The 25,844-nt window shown below is 42.2% G+C and overlaps 1 protein-coding gene and 1 long non-coding RNA gene across 3 annotated transcripts in view; one reads left to right on the top strand and one right to left on the bottom strand.

Moving 5' to 3' along the window:
• LOC109495262 overlaps positions 1-25,844 on the bottom strand; it is a 373,149-nt gene that overhangs the window by 311,752 nt on the left and 35,553 nt on the right. The gene's annotated exons all lie outside the window — the stretch shown is intronic.
• Positions 12,606-13,733, top strand: LOC101095941 (ADP/ATP translocase 2-like). The gene has a single exon (XM_045047343.1). The coding sequence runs from the start codon at positions 12,606-12,608 to the stop codon at positions 13,485-13,487; it is 882 nt and encodes a 293-aa protein (XP_044903278.1). The 3' UTR covers positions 13,488-13,733.

Raw genomic sequence — 25,844 nt, 5'->3', positions numbered from 1 at the left:
ACTGATACTTGTTAGGTTCTATTAAATTACAATAAACACCAACTAAGTAGCACAAATCAGTGAGATACTAGACAGGGTTGCTAACCTGGGGTTTGTAGACGGACTCCAGAGGGTCCATGAACTTGAATGGGAAAATCCCCCATTTTGTGTAACCTCTAACTGATTGTCAGTATTTGCTTCCATTATAAATGTAGGCAACAAATCACAGTAATATTCATAGTATCTGTCACCAATATAAATCACGGATATTTTCATATCTCATTACAGTTGTTGTAGACATCTCAATATATTGTCTACATGCATCACTAATTGAAATTAAATAGTTGTTAGACCCACCACTACATCTTGTTATTTAATGCATTAGTAGAGAGGCATATATTACTATCACAAAAATTTGGTGGTTTCTTTAGAAATTTTGATAACCACATTTTAGGATAATTACAAAAGAAATCTTTTGTAATTTTACACACCTTTATTTCTGCGTTTACTTTCTGTGTTGTTCTCTCAAGGACTCTATAGACCTCACTAGATGCCAGAGGTGTCCGCAGCATGCGTGCACACACACACACACACACACACACACACAGAAGATTAAGACCTGCTGTTGGATTGACTCAATCTTCCCAGTGTAGCTGACAACACACTGGGTTTCGGTGTAGCTGAAACAAACTGAAAACGGAAGCAGCCCATTTCTGCCACCTTTTGGGAGGCAAACACCAACTCACCATCCCAGAGGGCAGTGAATTCACCAGTTAACAGTTGTATAGAGGAACCCCCTGATAACTATCAGGTTCAATGTCCCTGGCTGGCAAGGTCAAGGACTCAGAAAATTTGGTGTTGAGCAAAAACAGTTAAACTGACCTCACATGTGTAGGATTCAAAACATGGACTCTGGAGCTAGACTCCCCATGTTTGTATCCCAGTCCCAACAGTTAGGATCTGTGTGAGCTTGGGTAAGTTATTTCACCTGGATGGATCTCACTTTGCTCATTTGTAAAGCAGGAACCACAGAGCCTGATTGTGGTCGGCAGGAAATGGTCCTTTGAAGATGTCCAGGTTCTAATTCCTGGACCCTGTGAATCTGTAAGTTTCTATGGCAAAGAGGAACTAAGGCCACAGATGGAGTTCAGGTCAGCTAACCTTAAAATAGAAAGATTATTCTGGATTATCCAGGTGCACCCAATATAACCACAATATAACCTTAAATATGGAAGCAGGAGGAAGAAGAGAGTCAGAGATTTGAAGATGTGACACTGCCAGATGTGAAGATAGAAGGAGGGGCCACAAGCTGAGGAATGGCAAATGGTCTCTAAAATTTGGAAAAGGCAAGATTCTCTTTTAGAGGCTCCAGAAAAAGTGCAGCCTTGCCAACACCTTGATGTTAGCCAAGTGAGACCCAGTTTGGACATCTGGCCTACAGAACTGTAAGATAATAAATTTGTGTTGTTTTAAGCCATGAAGCTTGTGGCAAATTGTTACAGCATCAATAGGAAACTAACATACTATGTCAAAGGGGCTTGTGAGGATTAACAAATGAGTTAATTTATATAAAGCCCTTAGAACAGTCCCTAAAACACAATTGGTGTTATATATTATTAGTGTTATTGAAATGACAACTAAAAGTGAAAGAAATTAATCACTTCCAAAACAAACCAGGTCTGTTCAAATCAGCCCCTTGCTCTGTTTTAAAATCATGAACTAATATGGGCACCTGGGTGGCTCAGTCAGGCGAGAGTCCAACTTTGGCTCAGGTCATGATCTCGCGATTCATGAGTTTGAGCCCCACGCTGGGCTCTGTGCTGACAGCTCAGAGCCTGGAGTCTGCTTTGGATTCTGTGTCTCCCTCTCTGCCTCTCCTCTGTTTGTTCTCTCTCTCAAAAATTAAAATAAAATATTAAAAAAAATTTTAATCATGGACTAATAATGAACTCATGGATCCAGGCATTAATCATACAGCAGCTAACATCACAAAACAAGACATAAACAGACATTAGGTGCCTCCTGATGGACAAACACATGGCCACTAATGAAGCAGTCTTGCCAAAAATGGGGGGAAAAATCAGACAGAAACCTGATGAAACTTATGGATTCAACTACCAATGTACAGGAAACACAGAAGATAGAAGAACATGTCAAATGACACCACAGAGACATAATCAGCAATATCTAGACTCTGGGAAAGTCTACAGCAATGCTTCTCAAACTTTAAAGTGCATGTAAAACACCTGCGGATCTTGGTAAAATGCAGATTCTAAGCCAGTAGGTCTAGGGTAGGGCCTGACATTACATTTCTAACAAGCTGTCACGTGATGCTGATGCTCGTGACCCATGGACCATATTTTGAGTTTCCAGGCTCTGCAAAATATGTAATCCATTTTTTCTAGTAATAAAAGAATTGAAGGGGAAACCTACAGATTAAAAGATACACCAACCATTACATAGTTTTACATTTGGGTGAACTGGTAGAGAGATGGAGTCATTATCAAAGATCAGAAATGCAGCAGAGGAAATAATTTGATGAAGTTAATTATTTTAGTTTTTTAATTTTTTTATTATTTAAAAAAAATTTTAATGTTTATTTATTTGAGAGAGAGACAGAGCATGAGCGGGGGAGGGACAGAGAGAGAGGGAGACACAGAATCTGAAGCAGGCTCCAGGCTCTGCCTGGTCAGCACAGAGCCTGATGCAGGGCTTGAACCCACGGACTGCAAGATCATGACCTGAGCCGAAGTCAGACGCTTAACAGACTGAGCCACCCAGGCGCCCCAAATATTTAGTTTTGAACAGGTTGCATTTAAAACATTTGTGGTGTAGGGGTTATACACATTCATACAACTGTATCACATGTCTGTAGTCTTTCTCACCAACTCAGAGGATTGACTGAAGCACTGAGTAAATGTTTTTTTCAAACTAATGGAGCTGCATTGCCCATTCCTTTCAAAGAGAAATTTAGGTCCCAGTCAACTTTCATTGGACACCCAAGCTCTTGGCTCATGACACTTGGTCACAGGGCGGTCTCTGTGCAAATCAGAGATGATACGACATGTGATGCCTATGGTCACAGATCCCCCATCACCTAGGAATATTTCAATACCCATCCAACCAGCCCCATTCCAGGAGGCTAATCAAAGGACTGAGCTTTCCACTGAAAGTCTGCAGTAGCACTGACCTATTGGAAAAGAGGGGTTTTCGGAGACTTTACTCCAAATTCCAGCTTCATCAGCTGTGGTTTGGGAAGCGATTTAGGATCCTGGAGACCAGTGAACCTAGATTTGAATCTCAGCTTCTCACTTATTTATTTTGTGGCCTTGGCTGAGTTACATAACCTCTCTGACTCTCAGTATCATCTCTGAAATGGGATTAAAAATAATTATAACCTCCTCGCAGGTTTGTTGTGAGGATTAAATGAGATAATAGAAATAAAATGTTTAATCCAGTGCCTGACAGGAAATAAACACCTAGGAAATTTTCTCTGTTACTGCTGCTGCTACAGTGACCACTGTCTTCCGACCTCAGGAGAGCCAATGAATTCTTCTGACCCTCAGGAGCCTCTTCTCTAAGAAGGAGTAACAATAACCGACGGAAAGTTTGATGCCTCCCTCTTTTATTTCCTTTCGTTTCCTGTTCAAATATCCCCTTTTCAAAAAAGCCTTCCCCGGCCAGTCCTCTTCCTATATAAAATAGCCCACACTCTCTCTCCATCCCATTATGTTTTATTTTTCATCCTAGGAGCTATCCACCCAATTTATAGTCATTTGTTTAGTGTCTGTCTTCCCTACAAGAGATCAGTACCAAGGGAGTTAGGGACTTTGTCTATTGTGTTCACTGCCTCTCCCCTGGGCCAAGAAGAGTGTCTGGTATGTCAAAATGCTCAATACATTTCTTGTAAGATGGATGGATGGATGGATGGATGGATGGATGGATGGAAGAATGAATAAGTGAAAAAGAAAGAAAGAAAGAAAGAAAGAAAGAAAGAAAGAAAGAGAAAGAGAAGAAAAGAAGGAAGAGAGAAGAGAAGAGAAGAGAAGAGAAGAGAAGAGAAGAGAAGAGAAGAGAAGAGAAGAGAAGAGAAGGAGAAAGGGAAGGACGGAGGGAAGGACGGAGGGAAGGACGGAGGGAAGGAGGGAGGGAGGAAGGGAGGAAGAAAGGAATATGGTCACTACCAAACAATAACTACCCAGCCCTGAGTTGCTACTCAATGGATATTAGTTTCCTTCCTTCCTTCCAAGGCCAGAAAAATGAAGAGCTCTAGAAATCCTCTCGGGGCACTGGGGGAGGAACTGAGAGGGGAATGCCAACAGACATGCCTCCTTCCCCCTTCTCCACCAGCCATCATTCTAACCATCAAAACAAAAACCAGACTGCAGGTGCCAAGAAGTCTGTGCCTCCCTCATCCCCAGGAAGTCCCTCCTGGTTCTGAAACCCTAACAGAAGCGAGGAGTGCCTGCAGCTTGCTGCTTGTAGACAAGAATTCAGGCAGAATTTCAACAGCTGCTCCATTGCTTGTAACCCCAATAAACAGTGTCTGGCCAACCTAGTGTGGGGCCGCTGAGGGCTAGGGCTGTGCTGCTTTTGGGGTCTCAGAAGTAGAAAGTCAACAGGTTTGATGTATGGTGCCATTTATGGCACCTGAAATAGAACATCTGTTACCAGGTTGGCCGCTATCAAATCTTCTTTAATATAACAATACAAGCAGTGGCTGGGTCTTGAATGCCACTTTACAAAGCCAGTGGCCATACAGCAGAACTGTCTTTCCAATGGCTGATCTTGTCACTCCTCTACTGAAAACCCTCCCCTGGGTCCCCATCACGCTAGGAATGAAGTCCAAACTCCTCTCCCAGGGCTGCACCAGGTCCAGCATGGTCCAGGCCCATCCATCCTCTCCCCAGCATATCCTGCCTGGGCCATCCTCCTCCTCAGTCACTCCACTCCAGCCACACACAGCCTGTCTGTGTTCCTACAACAGGAGGAATGCGTTGTCCCCCAGGGTCTTAGTACTTTTGCTTCTCCTGCCTGCGTGGGTTCCTCCTTATCTAGATCTTTGTCCCTGGTGTGCTCTTTTAAAGCAGCCCCAATGCCTACCCCCCCCCCCCATCACCTCAGTCTGTTTCAATACCACTGCAGCACTTGGGCACCTGGGCAATCTGCACTTATGTTGGCTTGTTTCTGTGCATACTTCCTCCTCTCCCTGCCCTCCCCTGGGCCATAAGTCCCTGCAGGAAAGAACTCTGCCTGCACTGTGTATCCCTAGAATAGTCCCTGACACATAGTAGGTGCTCAGTAAGTATTTTTAAAGGCATGAACGTGTTGAGAGTGGCATCCAACACCAAGAGTCAGCAAACTTTTTCTGTAAAGATCCAGATAGTAAGTATTTGAGGCTTAGTGGGCCATATGGTCTTGGTCACAACTATTCAATTCTGCCATTGCAGCACAAAAGAGCCAATGACAATATGTAATTAAGTGGGTGTGGCATTATTCCAATAACACTTCATTTATAAAATCAGGCAGCGGCCTGGATTTGGCCCATGGAGAGTAGTTTGTAATCCTTAGCTCTAGATCAAGATTCTGAATTCAAGTATACTATCCACACAGTTACTTGACATGGTTTTTTTTCCCCATATGCTATGACATCCACTGTGTGTTATATAAATATTAAATAAAACTGCATTCTATCCAATTTTCTTTTTTTTTATTTTTTTTTCAACGTTTATTTATATTTTGGGGGGACAGAGAGAGACAGAGCATGAATGGGGGAGGGGCAGAGAGAGAGGGAGACACAGAATCGGAAACAGGCTCCAGGCTCTGAGCCATCAGCCCAGAGCCTGATGCGGGGCTCGAACTCACGGGCCGCGAGATCGTGACCTGGCTGAAGTCGGACGCTTAACCGACTGCGCCACCCAGGCGCCCCTCTATCCAATTCTCTAACAAATAGGCTCATTCAAGTAAACATATCTTTTTAAAAAAATTTTTTAAGCTTTATTTTTGAGAGAGAGAGAGAGAGTGGGGGAGGAGCAGAGAGAAGGAGACACAGAATGTGAAGCAGGCTCCAGGCTCTGAGGTGTCAGCACAGAGCCCGACGCGGGGCTTGAACTCACGAACCGCGAGATCATGACCTGAGCCGAAGTTGGATGCCCAACCAACTGAGCCACCCAGGAGCCTCTCAAGTAAACAAATCTTAAGTGCCTGTAGTGCACCAAACACTGGGCTTAGTGCTGAGAATGTAACACTGCAGAAAGCATACCCTGGTCTTGCTGTGTGTAGTCAAGGGGCCACATATGTGAAATCATGATAGTACAACATGAAACATTATAATGGGTGCATCAAGAGGGATTGGGCCCTCTATAAAGGGTACAGCACCCCTTATATTAGTGGACAGTATGATTCTAGGATAATGGAAACTAAAAAGGATGGTTGGTGTGGAGAATCTTAGGCAATGTTACAAAATTCATGGGGTTCGGGGTGCTTGGGTGGCTCAGTCGGTTAAGCGACCAACTTTGGCTCAGGTCATGATCTCCCAGTTTGTGAGTTCGAGACCCACGTCAGGCTCTGTGCTGACAGCTTGGAGCCTGGAGCCTGTTTCCAATTCTGTCTCCCTCTCTCTCTGCCCCTTCTCCGCTCATGCTCTGTCTCTCTCTCTCTCTCTCTCTCAAAAATAAGTAAACATTAAAAAAATTTTTTTTAATTAAAAAAAAAAAAAACTCATGGGGTTCCATGAGGCTTAGACAATGTCCCATCAAGGTCTATCTGCAAGTGTTGAGTCTTATACTTCCTTAAAATTAACACCAGGCACCACACTTGACCTGTGAAGACAAGAAACCTTCTAGGAGGACCTGGTGCCTAAATCAAGTCCTGAATTAGGGAGGAAAGAGTGCTCTGTTCACAGCACATGCTAAGGCCAAAGATGGTTTACTCTCTCTGTAAACCAAAGACACTTAACACGACTGGATGAAAGAGGGAGACGGAGTGAAGATGGAGACGGCCGGGCAGGCAGACAAGAGTCACAACATTACGGCATGAGAAGAAATCTAATTTTATCCTAAGAGCAGGGGGAAGCCTATCAGGGGTTTTCAGCAAAGAAGTTGAAAAACCAGATATGTTTTTTGGAAAACATGATGCTCAGTGTGTCCAGATGATGGACTGGGAGAGAGATACTGGAAACCAGGAGAGGTTTTGCAAAAGGCTTGAATGGTTTACAGCGCCCAAATAGAACTTCAAGACAACTTCTTGTGGAAAATGGAAGACAGCCTATTTGAGATTTTCCACCTAGGACAGGCTTCTCTTTCAAACAGGAACAAGAAACTTCTTAATTTTCCCCCCAAGTCCAATAAGGACCATCATAAGGATCCAGCTGCCAGGTTTAGAATGAGTAGAGCAAAGCAAAAATGATAGAGAAACAAAACATAAAATGAGACTATTTTCCACTTTGAACAGAGGCCAATAAATTTATGGGAACTTGCAGTTTTCCATGAGTAACAACTGAAGTAGGAAACAACACTAATATCATTATTCTTATGTTAATAATTACATTCAATTGGATTACTTAAGCAGAGGATGCCTTGGGGAGCAAAGACAGTCTAAGGAATTCCATTATCAAAATTTCACTTGTGGCTCATGGTCTCCTTAGCACCACTAATTAATATTCTCTCCCTAAACAAACAAAGATTGAGGAGGTTGGTGAACTACAGAAATATCGCTTATCATAGGAAATGATGGAGAGCACACAAAATAAAGACTAGGGTCACACTTGCGATTTTTATCATAATAAAATGCTCCTGAGGAACCACTTGGCAAAATTGCACCATAATGCCTGGCAAGATTAATGGCTTCAAGACAATTTTAAAATTAAAACAAGTCTCAGGTTCAGTCACTGAATTTAGACATTGGGAAAATACTCATTTTGCTCCAGCCATCAATTCATGGCAGGTTTTTGGTTTTGGTTTGTCTTTTTTTTTTTTTTTTTAATGTGCCAGCATTTGATTCAAAAATTGAGTTTCCTCTATGTCTCGTTCACAATCTATTTCAAATATACACCTGAGGGCACTGGATTCCTGGTGCTGGTGAGGCAGCAACTGATAAGAACACAGGCTTTGTAGTATGAGAGCTATGGGTTCATATCCTGATTCTGTCATGAACTACATGGGGCCTTGAGCAAGTTACTTAATCTCTCTGCCTCGGTATCCTTATCTGTAAAATGGGGATAATAATTTTATCTAACCTTAAAGAAGTTTAAAGGGTAATTGTTCTAGGGCAACGTCTAGCACCTGGCATATGTTTCAATAAGTGGCAGTTGTTCTGGAACGATTATTATGCTGCATCCCTTCCCCTGCTCACAGGAGACCAACAAAACAACCCATTGTGAGTCCGATTCTGCACCAAGGCCACTGACTTTCAATATATATGTCTTGCCTGAATGTGAATGAATACATGATGCTGGTAACCAGCGACTCCAAATTTTCACCCAGTTTCTAGAACCATCTTACTTTCACTTGTTTAAATGGCAGGTGTGTCTTGTGTGTCAGTTATAACAAGCCCTCTTTGATGGAGTGAAATTACATCCCTGAAAGGGGATGGAGATAGCATAGGGCCCCAGACCAGTAGCCTTTACAGCAGGGGTCAAAGAGGGGAAGGTGCAGCCATTGGCGAAGTGTGGTCCAAGGAAAACTTTTTAAAATCCAGGTAGTACAGGTCTCTTTTGGACTGAGTGTATGTTGCCAATTATTACTAATATAAGCATAAAAATAAAAATGCTTACTAAGTGACAGATATTTAGCCTACAGCTCTAAATACATGATCTCATTTAATCCACATGACAGTTCTATCAGGTCTAAATCTAAAATTATTTGGCATTTTATTTTTGGGAAAGTGGAAGTGCAGAAATGTTAAGTAATTCTCCCACATTACCCAACTAAAAATTCATAAGGTGTTTGGTCCTAAAAACCCAAGTATTTAGCTGCTATGCTATACCTTCCAAGCAAATACAGACCCTTAGACGAATGTCATAAGCATATCACCCACTTTGGTTTTGTGTGGTTGCTGAGACACAAGACCACAAATTGGGTGACCCAAGCATCAGAAATATGTTGTCTCACAGTTCTGGAGGCTGGAAGCCTGAGATCCAGGTGCCAGCAAGGCAAGCCAGATTCCCTTTGACACTGAAATCTGCTCTATGACTCTCTCCTAGCTTCTGATAGTTTGCTGGAAATCTTTGGCATTCCTTGATAGTGGATCTCCACCTTCATCTTTACACAGCATTCTCCCTGTGTGCATGTCTGTCTCCAAATGTCCCCTCTTTATAAGGACATCAGTTACACTGGATTATTCCAACCTACTCCAGTATGACCTCATCTTAACTAATTACACATACAAAGACCCTACCTCCAAATAAGACCACCTTCTGAAGTGCTGGGGGTTAGGGGTTCATATAAATGAGAGGGGCACGATTCAACCTGTAATATTATTCAATCCCATCTGTCTTAACTGGTTATTCCTCCATCTTCTGACCCAGGGCATGGGGGAGGGAAACAGGATTTCTACACACTCCCAAACATACTGCAAGATGTAACTCTTCATTCCAAAACCCACAGAGCCATTTATCCCATGTTAGAAAGGAGAACTGAAAAGGGATACAGTGCAAAAGATGTCAAAGCAAAGATAAATGTTTCCTCAGGGGCAACAACTCTCAGAGACTTGAGTAGTAAGTTTTTGAAAAATGGACACGTGAGGAACAAAGGTTGAGTTTTGTGAAATCATTGATAACCCCCAAGACAACACCCAGCTTTCCCCCATGATTATAAATGGGGGGATTTGAAATGGAACTTCTATTGTGTGGCTTTCAAAGCCCTCGGTGGCCCAGAAGTAGTGAATCATTTCTAAGGTAAAGCACTTCCTTTGAACTCAGGGGAAACAAAAGTAGGCAGATAAAAAATGATAATGCAGGAAGCAGATTTATGAGCAACTTGAAATCTGAACACTGCTTTTTTATATTCCTTACGATGGACCAGTCCTGTGGCCATGGGGGAATAAGCGCCTAAGATTGAACACCAAAAATAAAATCTCTCAGCATTTCCCAAACTCATACAGGAAATCTCACACAAGCCCCTCCCCAATAAATAATAGATGGGATGTAAATGCAGACTCCTTTGTCTAGCAATGGACGTAAGTAGATGAAGTTGTCCATTCTTTCAAGTTATTTCCAGAGTGACAGCCGTATGCTGAGTGCTGTCCCAGGTCCTGAAAAGAAATACCTCAAGGAGGATTTACCCATTAGGTGGATCCCAAACTCAGAATAATTAAATCATAGATCTACAAGTGACTTCAGGAGTCATTTATGCAGACAGAGGATGGTAAAGGAGACAGAGGAAGGCATGTGTCTTATATTTCTGTTTTGTGTCATCTAACAAATTCTTCCCAGCAAACTTTCAAGATGCTGTCTTTCCTGTGAGCCAGTATTATGAATCTCTTTCCGACCATTTTGTAGGAATCCACAGTGACTAAGCTCCTCTTCTTCTGGTTGGGCATAATTTGTACATATATTGCAAGGAACAACCATTTTGCTTTTGAACACCTCCTACCTAAGTGAGGCCAAGGTTATTCAAGGAAGAAGATACTTTCCCTACCTTGGGGACACTAACAGTCCTGTGGATGTATAAAATGCAGATATATAATAAGGTTATTTCCATAACAGAAATAATACAATAAAACAATATTTTATTAGGACATAGGTTGAAAACTGGCAACACCTATAGGTCAGTTCCTGCCTATAGACATTCTTGGCTATGTTTTCCCCCATTCCACCTCACATAACTTCTTATTTTGAAAATTCTCAAGTCTAAAGAAAAGTTCAAATAATAGTATAATTACTATTCAGATATACCTAACACATACATACACATTTTTTTTTCTGAACTACTTGGAAATAAATTGCAGACAACAGAATACTTCATTCAGGAATACTTCAGTGTGAATTTCTTAATAATAAGGACATTCTCCAATTTATCCATGATAACCATTATCATACTCAAGAAAATAAATAATAATTCCATAATATCATATAACATGTAGTTCATATTCAAGTATCTTTAACAGACAAAAACAATGTCTTATGTAGCTGTTGCCTAGTTGTTGTTTTTTTTTTTAATTTGGCGATTTAACATAAGAATCCAAACTTTCAGGGGTGCCTGGGTGGCTCAGTTGGTTGAGCATCCGACTTCGGCTCAGGTCATGATCTCACAGTCCGTGAGTTCGAGCCCTCCATCGGGCTCTGTGCTGACAGCTCTGAGCCTGGAGCCTGCTTCAGATTCTGTGTCGCCTTTTCTCTGACCCTCCCCTGTTCATGCTCTGTCTTTCTCTGTCTCAAAAATAAATAAATATTTTTAAAAATTAAAAAAAAAAGAATCCAAACTTTCAGTTTTCCTTGAAAAATAAGCCCTAAAAACACTAAGCCTGGATTCTCACATGGAAAAAATTAGCTGAAACTGAATCCCCTTTAGATATGACCTATGTTCATTTTGTCACCATCTCTACCACTCATTATTTTCATCAGGCATAACTAGCTGCTGCAGAAATTTCTCTGGACCCCTTATAAAGGGCTCTCCCTGAAATCACAGTGGAGCAAGCTACTACCTCTATCTAGAGGTGCTTCCATGCTAAATTTTGGCCATTCCAACCCTTCTCTTTCAGCTCTGTCTTCCAATACAAACTCCAAATCCTAAAATTTAGTAGACATCTAGTGTTGATGAAGCATCTCAAACATAGTATGTCCAAAACTGATCTTCTCCCCCAAACCCTATTCCATCCATAGCCTGTCCCATTCCAGATGACAACAATCCCTTCCTTCAGTTGCTGATGCCAAACATTTCAGTTATCCATGACTCTTGTCACTCCCACACACAACCCTCATCCAATTCATAAAGAAATGTCACTGGCTCCATCTTAAAACCATAACCCAAACAGGACCACTTCTTTCCACCCCCACTGTTCTCATTCTGGTATATGATCCACCAACATCTCTCACCTGGACTATTTCAACGCCTCCTCTTCAAACATTAGTGCTCTGGTTAAAACCCTCCCATAGCTTCTTATTGCGTTCAGTTCAAAATCAAAGTCCTTAAAATGGCCTGTGAGCTTCCACACGATCTTGTCACCTATTACCTTTCTGACCTCTTCTCTTACCCCTCTTCTCAGGCCCTGCCTACTCTGTTCCAGCCACACTGCCATCCTTGTTCCTCCTCAAATAAGCCAGGTACTCCAGCGTCTCTGTATTAACTGTTCCCTCTGCCTGTGATATTCTTCCCTCACATATCCACTTGACTTGTTCTTTCACTTCCTTCAAGTCTTTGTTCCATTCTCCCCTTCTCAGGGAAGACTGTCATGAGCATCCTATTTAAAATGATAACCCATGGGGTGCCTGGTTGTCTTAGTCTGTTAAGTGTCCAACTCTTGATCTCAGCTCAGGCCTTGATCTCAAGGTTGTGAGTTCAAACCCTACATTGGTCTCCATGCTGGGCGTGAAGCCTACTTAAACAATAAATAAAATAGGCAGTCCCGGAGTCCCAGCCGGTTCCTACCGCAGTCCCGCAGTCGCCTGGCTCCTCTTTCCTTTCAAAATGACAGATGCTGCTGTGTCCTTCGCCAAGGACTCCCTGGTGTGTGGAGTGGTGGTGGCCATCTCCAAGACCACGGTAGCGCCCATCGAGCGGGTCAAGCTGCTGCTGCAGGTGCAGCATGCCAGCAAGCAAATCACCGCAGATAAGCAATACAAGGGCATTATAGACTGCGTGGTTCGTATCCCCCGGGAGCAGGGAGTCCTGTCCTTCTGGCGCGGTAACCTGGCCAATGTCATCAGATACTTCCCCACCCAGGCCCTCAACTTCTCCTTCAAAGATAAATACAAGATCTTCCTGGGTGGCGTGGACAAGAGAACCCAGTTTTGGCGCTACTTTGCAGGGAATCTGGCATCGGGTGGCGCCGCTGGGGCCACATCCTTGTGTTTTGTGTATCCTCTGGATTTTGCCCGTACCTGTCTAGCAGCCGATGTGGGCAAGGCTGGACCAGAAAGGGAATTCCGAGGCCTGGTTAAGATCTACAAATCTGATGGGATTAAGGGCCTGTACCGAGGCTTTAATGTGTCTGTGCAGGGCATTATCATCTACCGAGCTGCCTACTTCGGTATCTATGATACTGCAAAGGGCATGCTTCCGGATCCCAAGAACACTCACATCTACATCAGTTGGATGATCGCACAGTCCCTCACAGCGGTTGCCGGGTTGACTTCCTATCCCTTTGACACTGTTCGTCGCCGAATGATGACGCAGCCGGGGCGCAAAGGAACCGACATCATGTACACACGCATGCTTGACTGCTGGAGGAAGATTGCTCCTAACGAAGGGGCCAAAGCTTTTTTCAAGGGGGCGTGGTCCAATGTTCTCAGAGGCATGGGTGGTGCCTTCGTGCTTGTCTTGTATGATGAAATCAAGAAGTTCACATAAGTTATTTCCTAGTTTCTTCCCCTGTGAACAGGCATGTTGTATTATATAAAACATCTTGAGCATTCTTGACAGACTGTTGGCTATTTATCAACGGCAACTATTGACTGGTTGAAAATGGGAAGCAATAATGTTCATCTGACCAGTTTTCTCTTAAAGCTATTTCCACGATGACGGGACTCAATTATATTTTTTATTTCAGTCACTCCTGATAAATAAATTTGAAGAAATAAACACTATCCAAAACATTAAATAAATAAATAAATAAATAAATAAATAAATAAATAAATAAAATTATAACCCACTGTCCACTGCTCCATGACACTTCCAGTCCCCCTTACCCTGCTTTACTTTTTCTTTTATGCCTAGAACAGATTACCTTCTACATTGTACATATTTATTTATTATGTTTATGCTTTATTGTCTACCTCCCCTCACTAGAATGTAAGGGCCAATTCTATCCATTGATGTATCCAAGCATGTAAAAGAGCATTTGAAATGAGAATGTAAAATGGTGTGACCCTGTGGAAAGCTCTTTAGCAGTTTCTTAACAAACTAAACATAGAATGACCCAATGACCCAGCAATTCCATTCCCCGAAGAACTGAAAATGGACACTCGAACAAATGGTACATGAATGTTCATAGCAGCACTATTCAAAATAGCCCCAAAGGTGGAAACAACTCAAATGTCCATCAACAGATGAGTGAATAAACAAGTTGCAGAAATACATTAAATGGAATACTACTGGGCCATGAAAAAGAATGGAGAATTGATACATGTTACACAGTAGATGAACCTCGAAAATTTTATGCTAAGTGTGAGAAACCAGACACAAAGGTCTCATATCGTATGATCTCATTTATATGAAATATCCAGAATAGATATATCCATAGAGACAGGAAGCAAATTGGTAGTTACCAGAAGCTGGAGGTAGTAATTATTTACTGGATATGGATTTTTATTGGGGATAATGAAATGTCTTGGAAATAGACAGAAGGGATGGTTGCACAACACTGTGAATGCACCAAATGCCACTGATATGTTCACTTTAGATTGATTCACTGTGTGTTAAATTCATTCAATTTAACCTGTATAAAAAAGAGCAGCTCAAAAAAAAAGGACCTCAATAAATATTTGCCGAATGAATGAATGAATGAACAGGAAACAAATCAGTATGTCTGGCCCTGAAAACAGATAACACTAACAGGTAGTCTATCAAAAAGCATTTTTTGGAAGTCTGTGGCCCTTTCACCAGCCACATGTAAATCACCCCATTTGGGGTGTAAGTAAGCATTGAAGCAGTATTGCCCTGGGGGTCCATGACCATTTTTGGTGGCCTGAGCTGTTTTATTACTCTGCTCATGGAGAACAGGAGACAAAGCCTGGGGTCCTATCAGGGGAAAAAAATCTTCCTGTGTCGGAATTTTCAGAACCTCCTGTTCCTACATAGCTAGAGACATTTCTGACTGCCAGGAGGGAATAAAGCCAGTGGGAGTTAGTCCCATCTGCCTACAGAGGGGCAGGAACATCATCTGTCTAAATACTTCTTCGTCAGAAAGTCTTACAGCTGGAGGCCTTTCCTCACTCTCACTGTGACCTCAGCCTTAGGGCCACATTAAAGAGCATTAATGCCATGGAGAGGGGGAGGCAGGGAGGAGATGGGCTGCCAGACTGGAACTAAATTAAAAATAAAGCTCCCCTTATTAAATTCATAATTATTGTGAAGCTGTGAAATCTTATTTTAAACCTCCGGCTCCTTTCTTTTGTCCAGGGTACAGGCTGCCTGCTTCTGAATCCCTATTTTGCTTTATGGACAATTTCTTTTTAGCATTCTGAGCGTTTAACCTTGAAAAATAGTGTTGTTTTGCTGCTGTATTTTCTGATTGTTAGTCTCCAGGCATCTCTGTGGCATCTTTATAAATCTGCAGGAGCTGGTAAATATTTCTTGCCGACCAGCAGCTGAAATCTGAAAATACCAGCTCACTTTTTAGCTGTCAGGCAATTAATGTAATTCAAAGGAAATGAAAGGTATGGGCAACTGGGACTGCTTTTAATAACAGGAGGGTTTCTGGCTCAGACTTAGAAAGGCAGGAGAGAAGAATCAATAAAAGGCGAACAGAAAGGGTAGAAGAGGGCATGGAGTTCTCCAGAAATATTTTGTCAGCATGCTGGCCAACACCGCTAATCTGTGCCAAGAGAAGCTGATAAATGTAGCCACTGATGGTCAACTTAGAGATGGGCCAACCTTCAAGGCCTAGACTAGGGTATCCATTAGCCTAGAAGATGGCTTTGTACAAACAGAAAAAGATGCCTCAAGAGGGCAGGTAAATCAGGAGAAAATATCCCCTGAGAATGGATGCAGCCCCAAACCAGGGCACACAGCTTGATGACCAGAGAAGAACTGCATTTAAGCCCTCTTCCTACAAACTCATCCCTATAGCCAGTGGCCTTTGTGCAGTGCACAAACTGTACAGCTGCATGTAGCAGCCCTATCCAGATCACGTCCCACTTCCTCATCCTTCATAATATTGGCTTCCCATTCTTCCCCGCTAAGTCAAGAATCAACTTGTTAGCTTTGGATCCCAGAGGTGAGAGAAGTGTAATTGGCTATAAAACTTAATGTGAAGAGTTAGGCTATGGAGAAGGGGAGGGGGGATCTCACTCATATGGTGATGCTGTTTCATTTCTCAAAGGAGGGAAAGTCTTTCCTTTTAGTGAGAAATAGACTAGTCATTAAAGGCAGGCATTTTCCAGTCCAGAGAAGGGTAATTCTATCAATGTCTGCCACCTTTCAGATACTTCAGACAGGGTAGTCAGGGTTCTACAATGCATAGGGCAGAAATCACACGCTGCTTTATGTAACTGTTGCCTCCCTGGACTGCAGTGTGGATACTGCCCCCTGGAGTTGTACAATATAGCAACCCTGCATCCCACGTGCAGTGCATCTGGGAGGCTCAGGGAGCACACCGGCATACATACTTTGACCTGCCTCCCGAGAGAAAAGCAAGCTTTCAAAACCTCGTCCATCAAGGGGTGTCTGGGCAGCTCAGTCAGTTAAGCATCTGACTCTTGACTTCAGCTCAGGTCATGATTTCATGGTTTGTGGGTTTGAGTCCCACGCTGGGGGCTCTGCACTAATATGTGGAGCCTACTTAGGATTCCCTCTCCCCTCTGTCTCTGCCCCTCCTCTCTCTCTCTCTCTCTCTCTCTCTCTCTCTCTCTCTCTCTCTCTTTCAAAATAAATAAATAAACATTTACAATTTTTTTAATGTTTATTTACTTTTGAGACAGAAAGAGAAACAGAGCACGAGTTGGGGAGGGGCAGAGAGAGAGACACACAGAATCTGAAGCAGGATCCAGGCTCCAAGCTGTCAACACAGAGACTGACGTGGGGCTCGAACTCACGAACTGCAAGATCATGATCTGAGCCAAAGTCGGATGTTTAACAGACTAGGCCATCCAGGTGCCCCTAAATAAATAAACATTTTAGAAAGTAGTTTTCTAAAAACCTGGCCCATCGAGATAAATAGAAAATCATCTAATATGTTTTTATATACTAGCACACATTTAGACAATAAAACAGTCTATTTACAATAAAATTTTAAAATATCAAAAACCTAGGAATAAACCTAGCAAAAGATGTGTAAAACTGATAATGGAAGTCTCTAAAATATCACTGATAATAATTTTAAAATACCTACAACAGCTACACGGAGGGATAAACAATGGTCACGGATTGGAGGGCTCTATACTGTAATAAAGTCAATTCTCTGCAAACTGATCTATAGTTCTTTAACACAATCTCCATCGAATCTCCAGTTGAAGTTTTTATGGAAATTGAGCAGCTAATTTTGAAACGTATATGTAAAAGACTAGCCAAGACAATCTTAAAGAGCAATGAGGTAGAAGGGCATACTATACTAGGTATTAAGACTTATTGTAATGGTAGAAATTAAGACAGTAATGAGGGCATGAAAAGAGACAAACAGTATCAAGTGTTGTTGACAATTCAGAGCAACTAGAATTCCCATCCACTGCTAGTGGAAGTTTACATTCATAGAAGCACTTCAGAAAACTGTTCAGCAGAATCTACTAAATTTGAACAATGTTTATTTTATGACCCAGCAATTTTCCTGCTAGCTATGATACCCGACAGAACTGGCTACACATGTAAACCAAAAATCAAGCTCAAAGATGTTCATGGCAACACTGTTTTTAATGTCAAAACCCGGAAATAGCCACAAATGCCCAACAATAATAAAATGAATAAATAAAATGGTGGTATATTCTCATGATGGAATACTATTCAGCAATAAAAATCAACCAACTATAGCTCCATGCAATTACTTAAATGAATCTCACATTGCTTGATTCCATTTATATCTTCTTAAGTGGCAAAAACTCATCTGTGGTATTAGAACTCAGTATGGAAATTACTTTTGGAAAGAAGGGGACACAACAGTGCTTTGGGGGTGTTGGCTATTCAAGTGTGTTCACATTGTGAAAATATTGAGCTAAACACTTATGGGTCGTGTATTTTTCTTTCAATATGTTATATTTCATATGAGGACTTTAAGAGACAAAACAGATGAACCTAAGGGAAGGGAAACAAAAATAATATAAAAACAGGGAGGGGGACAAAACAAAAGCGACTCATAAACATGGAGAACAAACTGAGGGTTGCTGGAAGGGTTGTGGGAGGGGGGATGGGCTAAATGGGTAAGGAGCACTAAGGAATCTACTGAAATCATTGCTTCACTATATACTAACTATTCGGATGTAAATTTTTAAAAATAAAAAATAAAGTTAAATAAAAAAACATTTTATTTGCACTTGCTTATGGACACTAGTGATTTTCTTTTTTAAGTGTTTATTTAAATTCTAGTTAGTTAACAGACTGTGGAATATTAGTTTCAGGGGTACAGTGCAGTGATTCAACACTTCCAAACATTGCTCAGCGATTAATCATGATAAGTGTACTTTTAATCCCCATCACCTACTTCACCCATCCCCTCAACCACCTCCCCTCTCATAACTATCAGTTTGGTCTCTATAGGTAAGAGTCTATTTCTTAGGACACCTGGGTGGCTCAGTCAGTTAAGCATCTGATGCCCTCTCAGGTCATGATCTCACAGCTTGTGAGTTCAAGCCCCACGTCAGGCTCTGTGCTGACAGCTCAGAGCCTGGAGCCTGCTTCGGATTCTGTGTGTGTGTCTCTCTCTCTCTGCCCCTCTCCTGCTCATGCTGTCTTTCTCTCTCTCTCTCTCTTTCTCTCTATCTCTATCTCTATCTCTATCTCTCTTTTTCTCTCTCTCAAAAATAAATAAACATTAAAAAATTCTAAGAAAGAGTCTGTTTCTTGGTTTGCCGTTCTCTTTTTCCCTCTTTCCTTGTTTGTTTTGTTTTTTATAGTCCACATATGAGTGAAATCATAGGGTATTTGTCTTTCTCTGACCTATTCCACTTAGCATAATATTCTCTAGCTCCATCCATGTCATTACAAATGGCCATATATCATTCTTTTTTATGGCTGAGTAATATTCCATCATATATATATATATATGCCTCACATCTTCCTTATCCATTTTTAAAACCCCTTTCAGAGCCTAAATGTCCATCAACTGATGAATGGATAAAGAAATTGTAGTTTATATACACAATAGAATACTACGTAGCAATGAGAAAGAACGAAATATGGCCCTTTGTAGCAACGTGGATGGAACTGGAGAGTGTGATGCTAAGTGAAATAAGCCATACAGAGAAAGACAGATACCATATGGTTTCACTCTTATGTGGATCCTGAGAAACTTAACAGAAACCCATGGGGGAGGGGAAGGAAAAAAAAAAAGAGGTTAGAGTGGGAGAGAGCCAAAGCATAAGAGACTCTTGAAAACTGAGAACAAACGGAGGGTTGATGGGGGGTGGGAGGGAGGGGAGGGTGGGTGATGGGTATTGAGGAGGGCACCTTTTGGGATGAGCACTGGGTGTTGTATGGAAACCAATTTGACAATAAACTTCATATATTAAAAAAAATAAATAAATAAAATAAAACCCCTTTCAGAGACCCAATCTGCAAAGTCCACCCAGAACACCCAGGTAGATTTACTGATTCCCAGTTGCTATACTCTCACCATCACTCATCCGTTACAGTAAATACAGCTTCAGAGAACTTCCTGACATGAAAGGTCTTGCTCTTGCTGCAGGCTGACATCACTATTGCTCCCTCCTTCTAGCAGGCAGACTCTGAAATGTCCCCCAATCACCCCCACCTCTTGGTTTTCATGTCCTTTTGGAATCCCCTCTCTTTTGGTATGGGCAAGACCTGTGACTTATTTCTAAGCAACAGAATATGGCAGAACAGTGATGGGATGTCACTTCCATAATTTGTTACAGGGGACTGTGTCGGCCACATTGCTAGCAGACTCTCTTGCCTTCTTGGTCTTTGTGCTTTGAAGAAGTGAGTTGCCACAGTGGAGATGCCCACATGGCAAGTGGGCCTCTAGTCAAAAGCCAGCAGAGAACTGAAGCCCTCAGTCCGATGACCCTTGAGGAATTGAATCCTGCCAACAACTACAAGAGCTGTGGATCCTTCCCCCACTTGAACCTTGAGATGAAACCCCAGCCTGGCTGACACTTTGGATGTGGCATGCCGGGGGGGAAGCAGGGGAGGCGGCCAAGCGGCCCCCAGGTTCCTGATGATGGAAATGGTGAGATGACAAAAGTATGTTGTTTTAAGCTGCTAAATCTGGGTGTAATTGCCATGTAGCAATAGATCATTAATATACTCCCCCATTATGAACAATTTCAAAAGATCCACATAACTATGCACCTCACAGGAAGAATGCTCCGTGGTATTTTATTAATTGTACCCTTATCTGATACTGATTCAACCTCATTCTGCTAACCTGCCTGTGGCCTCTGAGGTTCGCCCTAATTAACTGTGGACTGATTTCGCAAACGAAAGCAAATCATCTCTAAACACGTTCTCTCTTCTTTCTACTTATTTTTTTTTTTTTGATATCCTAATAAAGCAAGCTAAGCTCTGGGAGCTAAGTGGATAATTCTCATGCTATAGATTAAAATTACCTGAGTCACAAAGATAAAATTTGCCCTTTTAGTTGGAGTTTCTGGCAAGTTGTACCAGGAATGCCATGGTAACTGACACCATTTTGCTAAATCTCTCCCTTAATCTCATTTGTTAATGTAGAAAATTGCCATCTCCTTTTTCTCTCTCTGAAAAAAGAAAATAGAAATTGAAAGAAACAGGGGTCGCTGGGTTGGAAAAGTAAAATTGGTTTTTGCCTAATTATCCTTATTCACACACTCTTCCCATTTCTTCATGCTTAGCATTTGACTGCCAGCTTCTGTTTCATGTTAGAAAAGCATTTATTGCTCTGGTATTCACCTCTAACACTCCAGCTGGGGATGCCACAGAGCAAGGATCTGCAACCACGGCCCATGGGTCAAATCTGGCCCACCACCTTTTATATAAACAAAGTTCTATTGAAACACAACCACATCCATCCATTTGCATACTGTCTACAGCGGCTTCTGCACTACAATATCAGAGCTAAATTGTTGTGACAGAGACATATGGCCCCAAAGCCTAAAATACTTACTATCAGGCTCTTCACACACACACATGCACGCACGCATGCACACACACACACACACACACACACACACACACACACAATATGTTTGACCACTGTCATAGAACAGAGAATGGCTATATTTCTTCACTTGGCTGTAGGGCACCACAAGAAACATTAACAGGAAGCAGGAGACATGTGCTCTGGTTCCAGCCTTGTATTCGTGTGACCAGGCCTTTGTCAGCTCCTTTCTCTGAGACTCAGTTTATCCAGCATAACTTCAGTTACTAGACTGGGTTAGGTTTATTCCAGTTTTGAGCAATATATCAACTCAAACAACTTAGGGTATAACATGCATGTGAACAGTCCTACTATTTTAATGTAAAATGTAATGGTTTTGTTGTTCTTGCCTTTGTTTATTATTGCATTACAAAACAAATAATAAACTTAAGTCTAAGCTTGTCTTGTCTCTGAGGAAAAGAAGAACTATTTTCCATTTGGTTATGGCTTTAGGCCACTAACATTTAGTACAAAAGAATCAGAATAGAGGAGGAGGTTTTGTAGAGTAATTTTTTTAATGTTTATTTACTTTTGAGAAAGAGAGAGAGAGCATGTGTGCATGAGTGGGAGAGGGGCAAGAGAGGGGGGACAGAGGATTTAAAGCAGGCTGCAGGCTCACAGCACAGTGCCCAATGCAGGGCTCGAACCCACAAACCGTGAGATCATTACCTGAGCCGAAGCTGGATGCTTAACTGATGGAGCCACCCAGGCGCCCCTTGTGTGAAGTAATTTTAATCACCACTGTTATCAGCAGCAGCAGCAGCATATACCTTGCACCTACAATGTGCCAAGTACTGTCCCAAGTGCTTTAAATGTTTTAATTCCTTTAAGTTCTTCCAAACATCCTATGAAATCGGTATCATTATTAAGCGCATTTGACAGGTAGGGAAAATGAGGTACAGACACTAACATCTTGCCCAAAGTCACAAAGCTGGTAAGTAGCACACCCAGGATGCAAGCCCCAAGCAGTCTGGCTCCAGAGCTTTTCTTATTAATTGCCAAGCAACAAATGAAAGAACACTCCTGTCCTTGATAGAGCGGCTTGAGTGAAAGCAACCGGAAGAGAAGAAATTCCTCATCCGTCTCACCCCCATTCAGACTAGAAGATATGGGGAGGAGAGACGATGGGAAAGAGACCGGAGACTTAGGCAGAGTGGCCAGGACATAAGCAGCCTCCCGGAGATCCTTGTTTCCTGAGTGTGGTCTCCCACCTGTAAGAGGCAGTTTTTGAGTACTCCAGAGCTGTGGGGCCTATAGACAGCCTCAGGCAAGGGACCGCACCAGCTGTCCATCCAGCAATTGCCCATCTCCGCCCAAAGCTTTGCTTAAGCTGACTAACCTAAATGTGGACACACTCCCTGGACATATAAAGAGTTGAGGTAGTGGGGAGGCCTCTGCAGAGATTTCTGGGGAGCTGAATGGAAACAATTTGGCGACACACTCATCCAAGATGGGACAGTGGTTGTTGGATCCCCAGGACCTCAGGAAAAAAAATTACTGAAAAGATCCTTAGGAATGCCATGAACTCAAACCCAGAATTAAACTGCCAATCATGGGGATTTCAGCAGTAGGAATTCATTCTTACAGCAAATATTTAGCAAGCACCTACTATGTGCTGCACTCTGTGCAAATACTGGCCAAATGGAGATGGCTAAGACTCTTGCACCTCCCCAAAGAGCAATGCTCCCTTACCTCCAAGCCTTCGCACAGCCTGATCCTTCCTCCTCCACCTTTCCTGCACTTAGTCACCTGGCCAAATCCTTCTCATAGTCACGATGGTGCTGGGCATAGCCTCCTCCAGGGGGTCTCCTGACCCTACCCTGACACCAGTTTGCAGCCTCTTGCAAGCCCTATCTTTGTTCTTTGGCAAGTTTTATTTCCTCTCTGGCTCAGGCTTTTCAACAATAAAATGGGAATAATAATGGGCACATGCAGGGTTACTGAGAGGATGAAAAAAGACAATGAGTTCAGGGCCTCATTCTTTAATTGTTCCCAAATTATGTTGAAATCTCCCCTCCAGATCAGGAAGTGTGTCTAATTCATTCCTGTATTCACAAGCCCTATCACAGGACCTGACACTTAATACATGTTTGATGAACCTGGAAGAAAGAAAGGGAGAGGGAGGCAATCCTTGACTCAAAGATTTCCCAGTGTAAAGGAAGAGATAGACGTGTACACAAAGAATGAGAGCCCAATACGTAAAATGTTAGAAAAGAAACATTAAACAGAGTCCCATGGAACCAAAGAAGAAAGAGCCATTGATGGCTGATGGTGGTATTGGGAAATACTTCACAAAAAGTGTGATGGCTGGTGCAGGAGCAGGAGCTTGCCAAGCACAGCGGACAACAGGTTACAGGGCATTCCAGGCAAGGAGAACAGTGCCTTGATGATTCCCAGGCACAAGGATTCAGATCTGACAGACAGTGATGGGTTGAAAAAAGATAATAAGTAGAAGCAGTAGAAGTGTTTAGGAACATATGTCCTTAACATTGAAATGACATAAAGGGATAAAGATAACCTATTGAAAAGTAGGACTATTTTACCTTTAGTAAATAACATCAAAAAAAAAAAAAAAAAAAAAAGCCGAGAACACCAAAGAGATTTATCAGTGGTTTTTATATGTCTTAAATTAGCAGCAATCAGTACTATACAACTCATTTTCCATTTGCTGCCTCAAGACCGCAGGAAAATTTTCAGGATCTCCCTCCCCTGCATCTGCAATAAGATGCTTACAAATTCGTTTTGTTTTGTTGCAAATAACATGTATGCTAACAGGCACATTTCCTCTATAACTGTGCATCCATCCAAACGGGTCTTTTCTGATTTTATGACTTGAATTTGTTAATGTAAACCCTGCCCCGCCCCACCCTGAAGGTCCCTCTTGTGTTTCGGAGACATGGAGTTTGTAAAGACCTATTCATCTCATGTCCTAATAGTTGCTGACATTTATCAAGTGCTTAATATGTGCCACGCAAGGTGCTCCATGCCTAAGAACTATCATATCATGCAATCCTCACAGCCTCCCTGTGGATATACAAGCAGTCTGAGAATACCTTTCCTGTGGCATTTATCCTCAAATGACAGATGAGGAAAGAGAGAATCAGAAATAGGAATGCTGCTAGCAAGTAGTAGAGTCAGGATTTGAACCCAGGGCTGTCTGAGTCCAAAGCAAGAGCTTCCAACTCTGCTTGGCTCAAGGGAGTAGCTCCTTCTCCAACCCCTTCCCAGTACTCAGGATTCTAGAACCTTGCCTGTGCTGGCAGAACCCCAGGCCAGACAGCCCTGGGGCACTCGGCATCTGCTACACATGATTCAGAACCTCCTCCTGGAGACACGGGTTTTGGTACCAAGGCACTCTTAAGGACAGGTTGGCATTCCTTCTCTGAGGCTCACTGCAGAATTTCTGCTCCTGCTCTAACCCTCATTACCTCCTTCTCCACCTGCAACTTCCAGGGTCCTCTTCTCCATTTACACTCCAAGAGGGAGTTCACGTTTGTCTACCTAGAACCAAGATTCCTTTTCCTCCAAGAAAATGGTCAGTGCGTTTCTAGTTTTATGACACAGATGTGAACACACTGTGGCTAAATAGAGGCAGAGATGGGACAATCCCTAAGTGGCGTTATTTATTTGACCTAGATGGCATCTTTTAAAGCACTTACCATGTCTGCACTGTGCTTAGTTCTTTGTGTGCATTGGCTCATGGAACTCTCCCAACTACCATAGGCTGTGGGGACTCTTACAGCCCCATTTTACAGATGAAGAAACTAAGGCACAAGCATTTAAATAACTCGGCTACGGTCCCACAGCAAGCAAGTGGCAAAGAGGGAAAGGTTGCAGAATGATAGGGAAATAAGTAAAATGGTGCTATTCTCTCCTATGATGTTTGTGCTGAGCAGGATAGTCTCCCCTCAAGCAATTCTTCAAAACACGAATGAGCCCTGGGGAGGCAGATACTCTCCTTCATTGCTAGTGTCCTCATGGAAAGACAAGGTGGCCATATCTATGCAGAATCACAAATGCACGCACAATCTGACCCAGCATATTTCCACTTCTGGAAATTTATCCCAAATACATATGAAATCATGCACATACAAGGTCATCCACTGCAGTGTGTTTAGCCTAAGTAATAGTTTGGGACAACCCAGTGTCTATGTGGAATAGACTGGTTATATAAAGTATAGGCAACCTCTACCAGGGTACTATGTGGTTGGAAATCAAAAGAAGAAAGCTCTCCATGTGTTGATATGGAAGGATCTTCAGGATATTTAAGTGAACAAGGAACAACAAAAACAAAAAACTCAAGATGCAGAGCTGTGTAAAGTAAGACTCAAAATTAGTTTTTACGGATATATGCAAATGACAGATACATAAATACGAAAGAAGCTGATTTCTCGTTGGTGTAGAGGGCAATGTAGGAAGAAGAATTTTACTTTTTTGTTTTTTAACCATGCAAATGTATGATCTATATTCCAAAAACAATATGCAAAAGAAAATGTATTCCCAGAAAGATGTCCTGAGTTTGGCTAATAAAGTATCTGGATCCAATATTAAAGGTACATTTTGGATTTGCAAGAGGTCTGAGCCTTCCAAACACTGCTTTTGCTGGTGTCTTGATCAGGTATTTCAACATCAGACTGGATTGTACATCTCTCTGTCCCAATTACAACACCCATTCCCAAATGGAAAATTTAGAGATTGATCATTTA

The sequence above is a fragment of the Felis catus genome, chromosome E3 (genome assembly GCF_018350175.1).
Source record: "Felis catus isolate Fca126 chromosome E3, F.catus_Fca126_mat1.0, whole genome shotgun sequence".
NCBI lineage: Eukaryota > Metazoa > Chordata > Mammalia > Carnivora > Felidae > Felis > Felis catus.
Note: the sequence above shows the minus strand (reverse complement) of the source record. Positions and strands in the feature narration are given on the sequence as shown.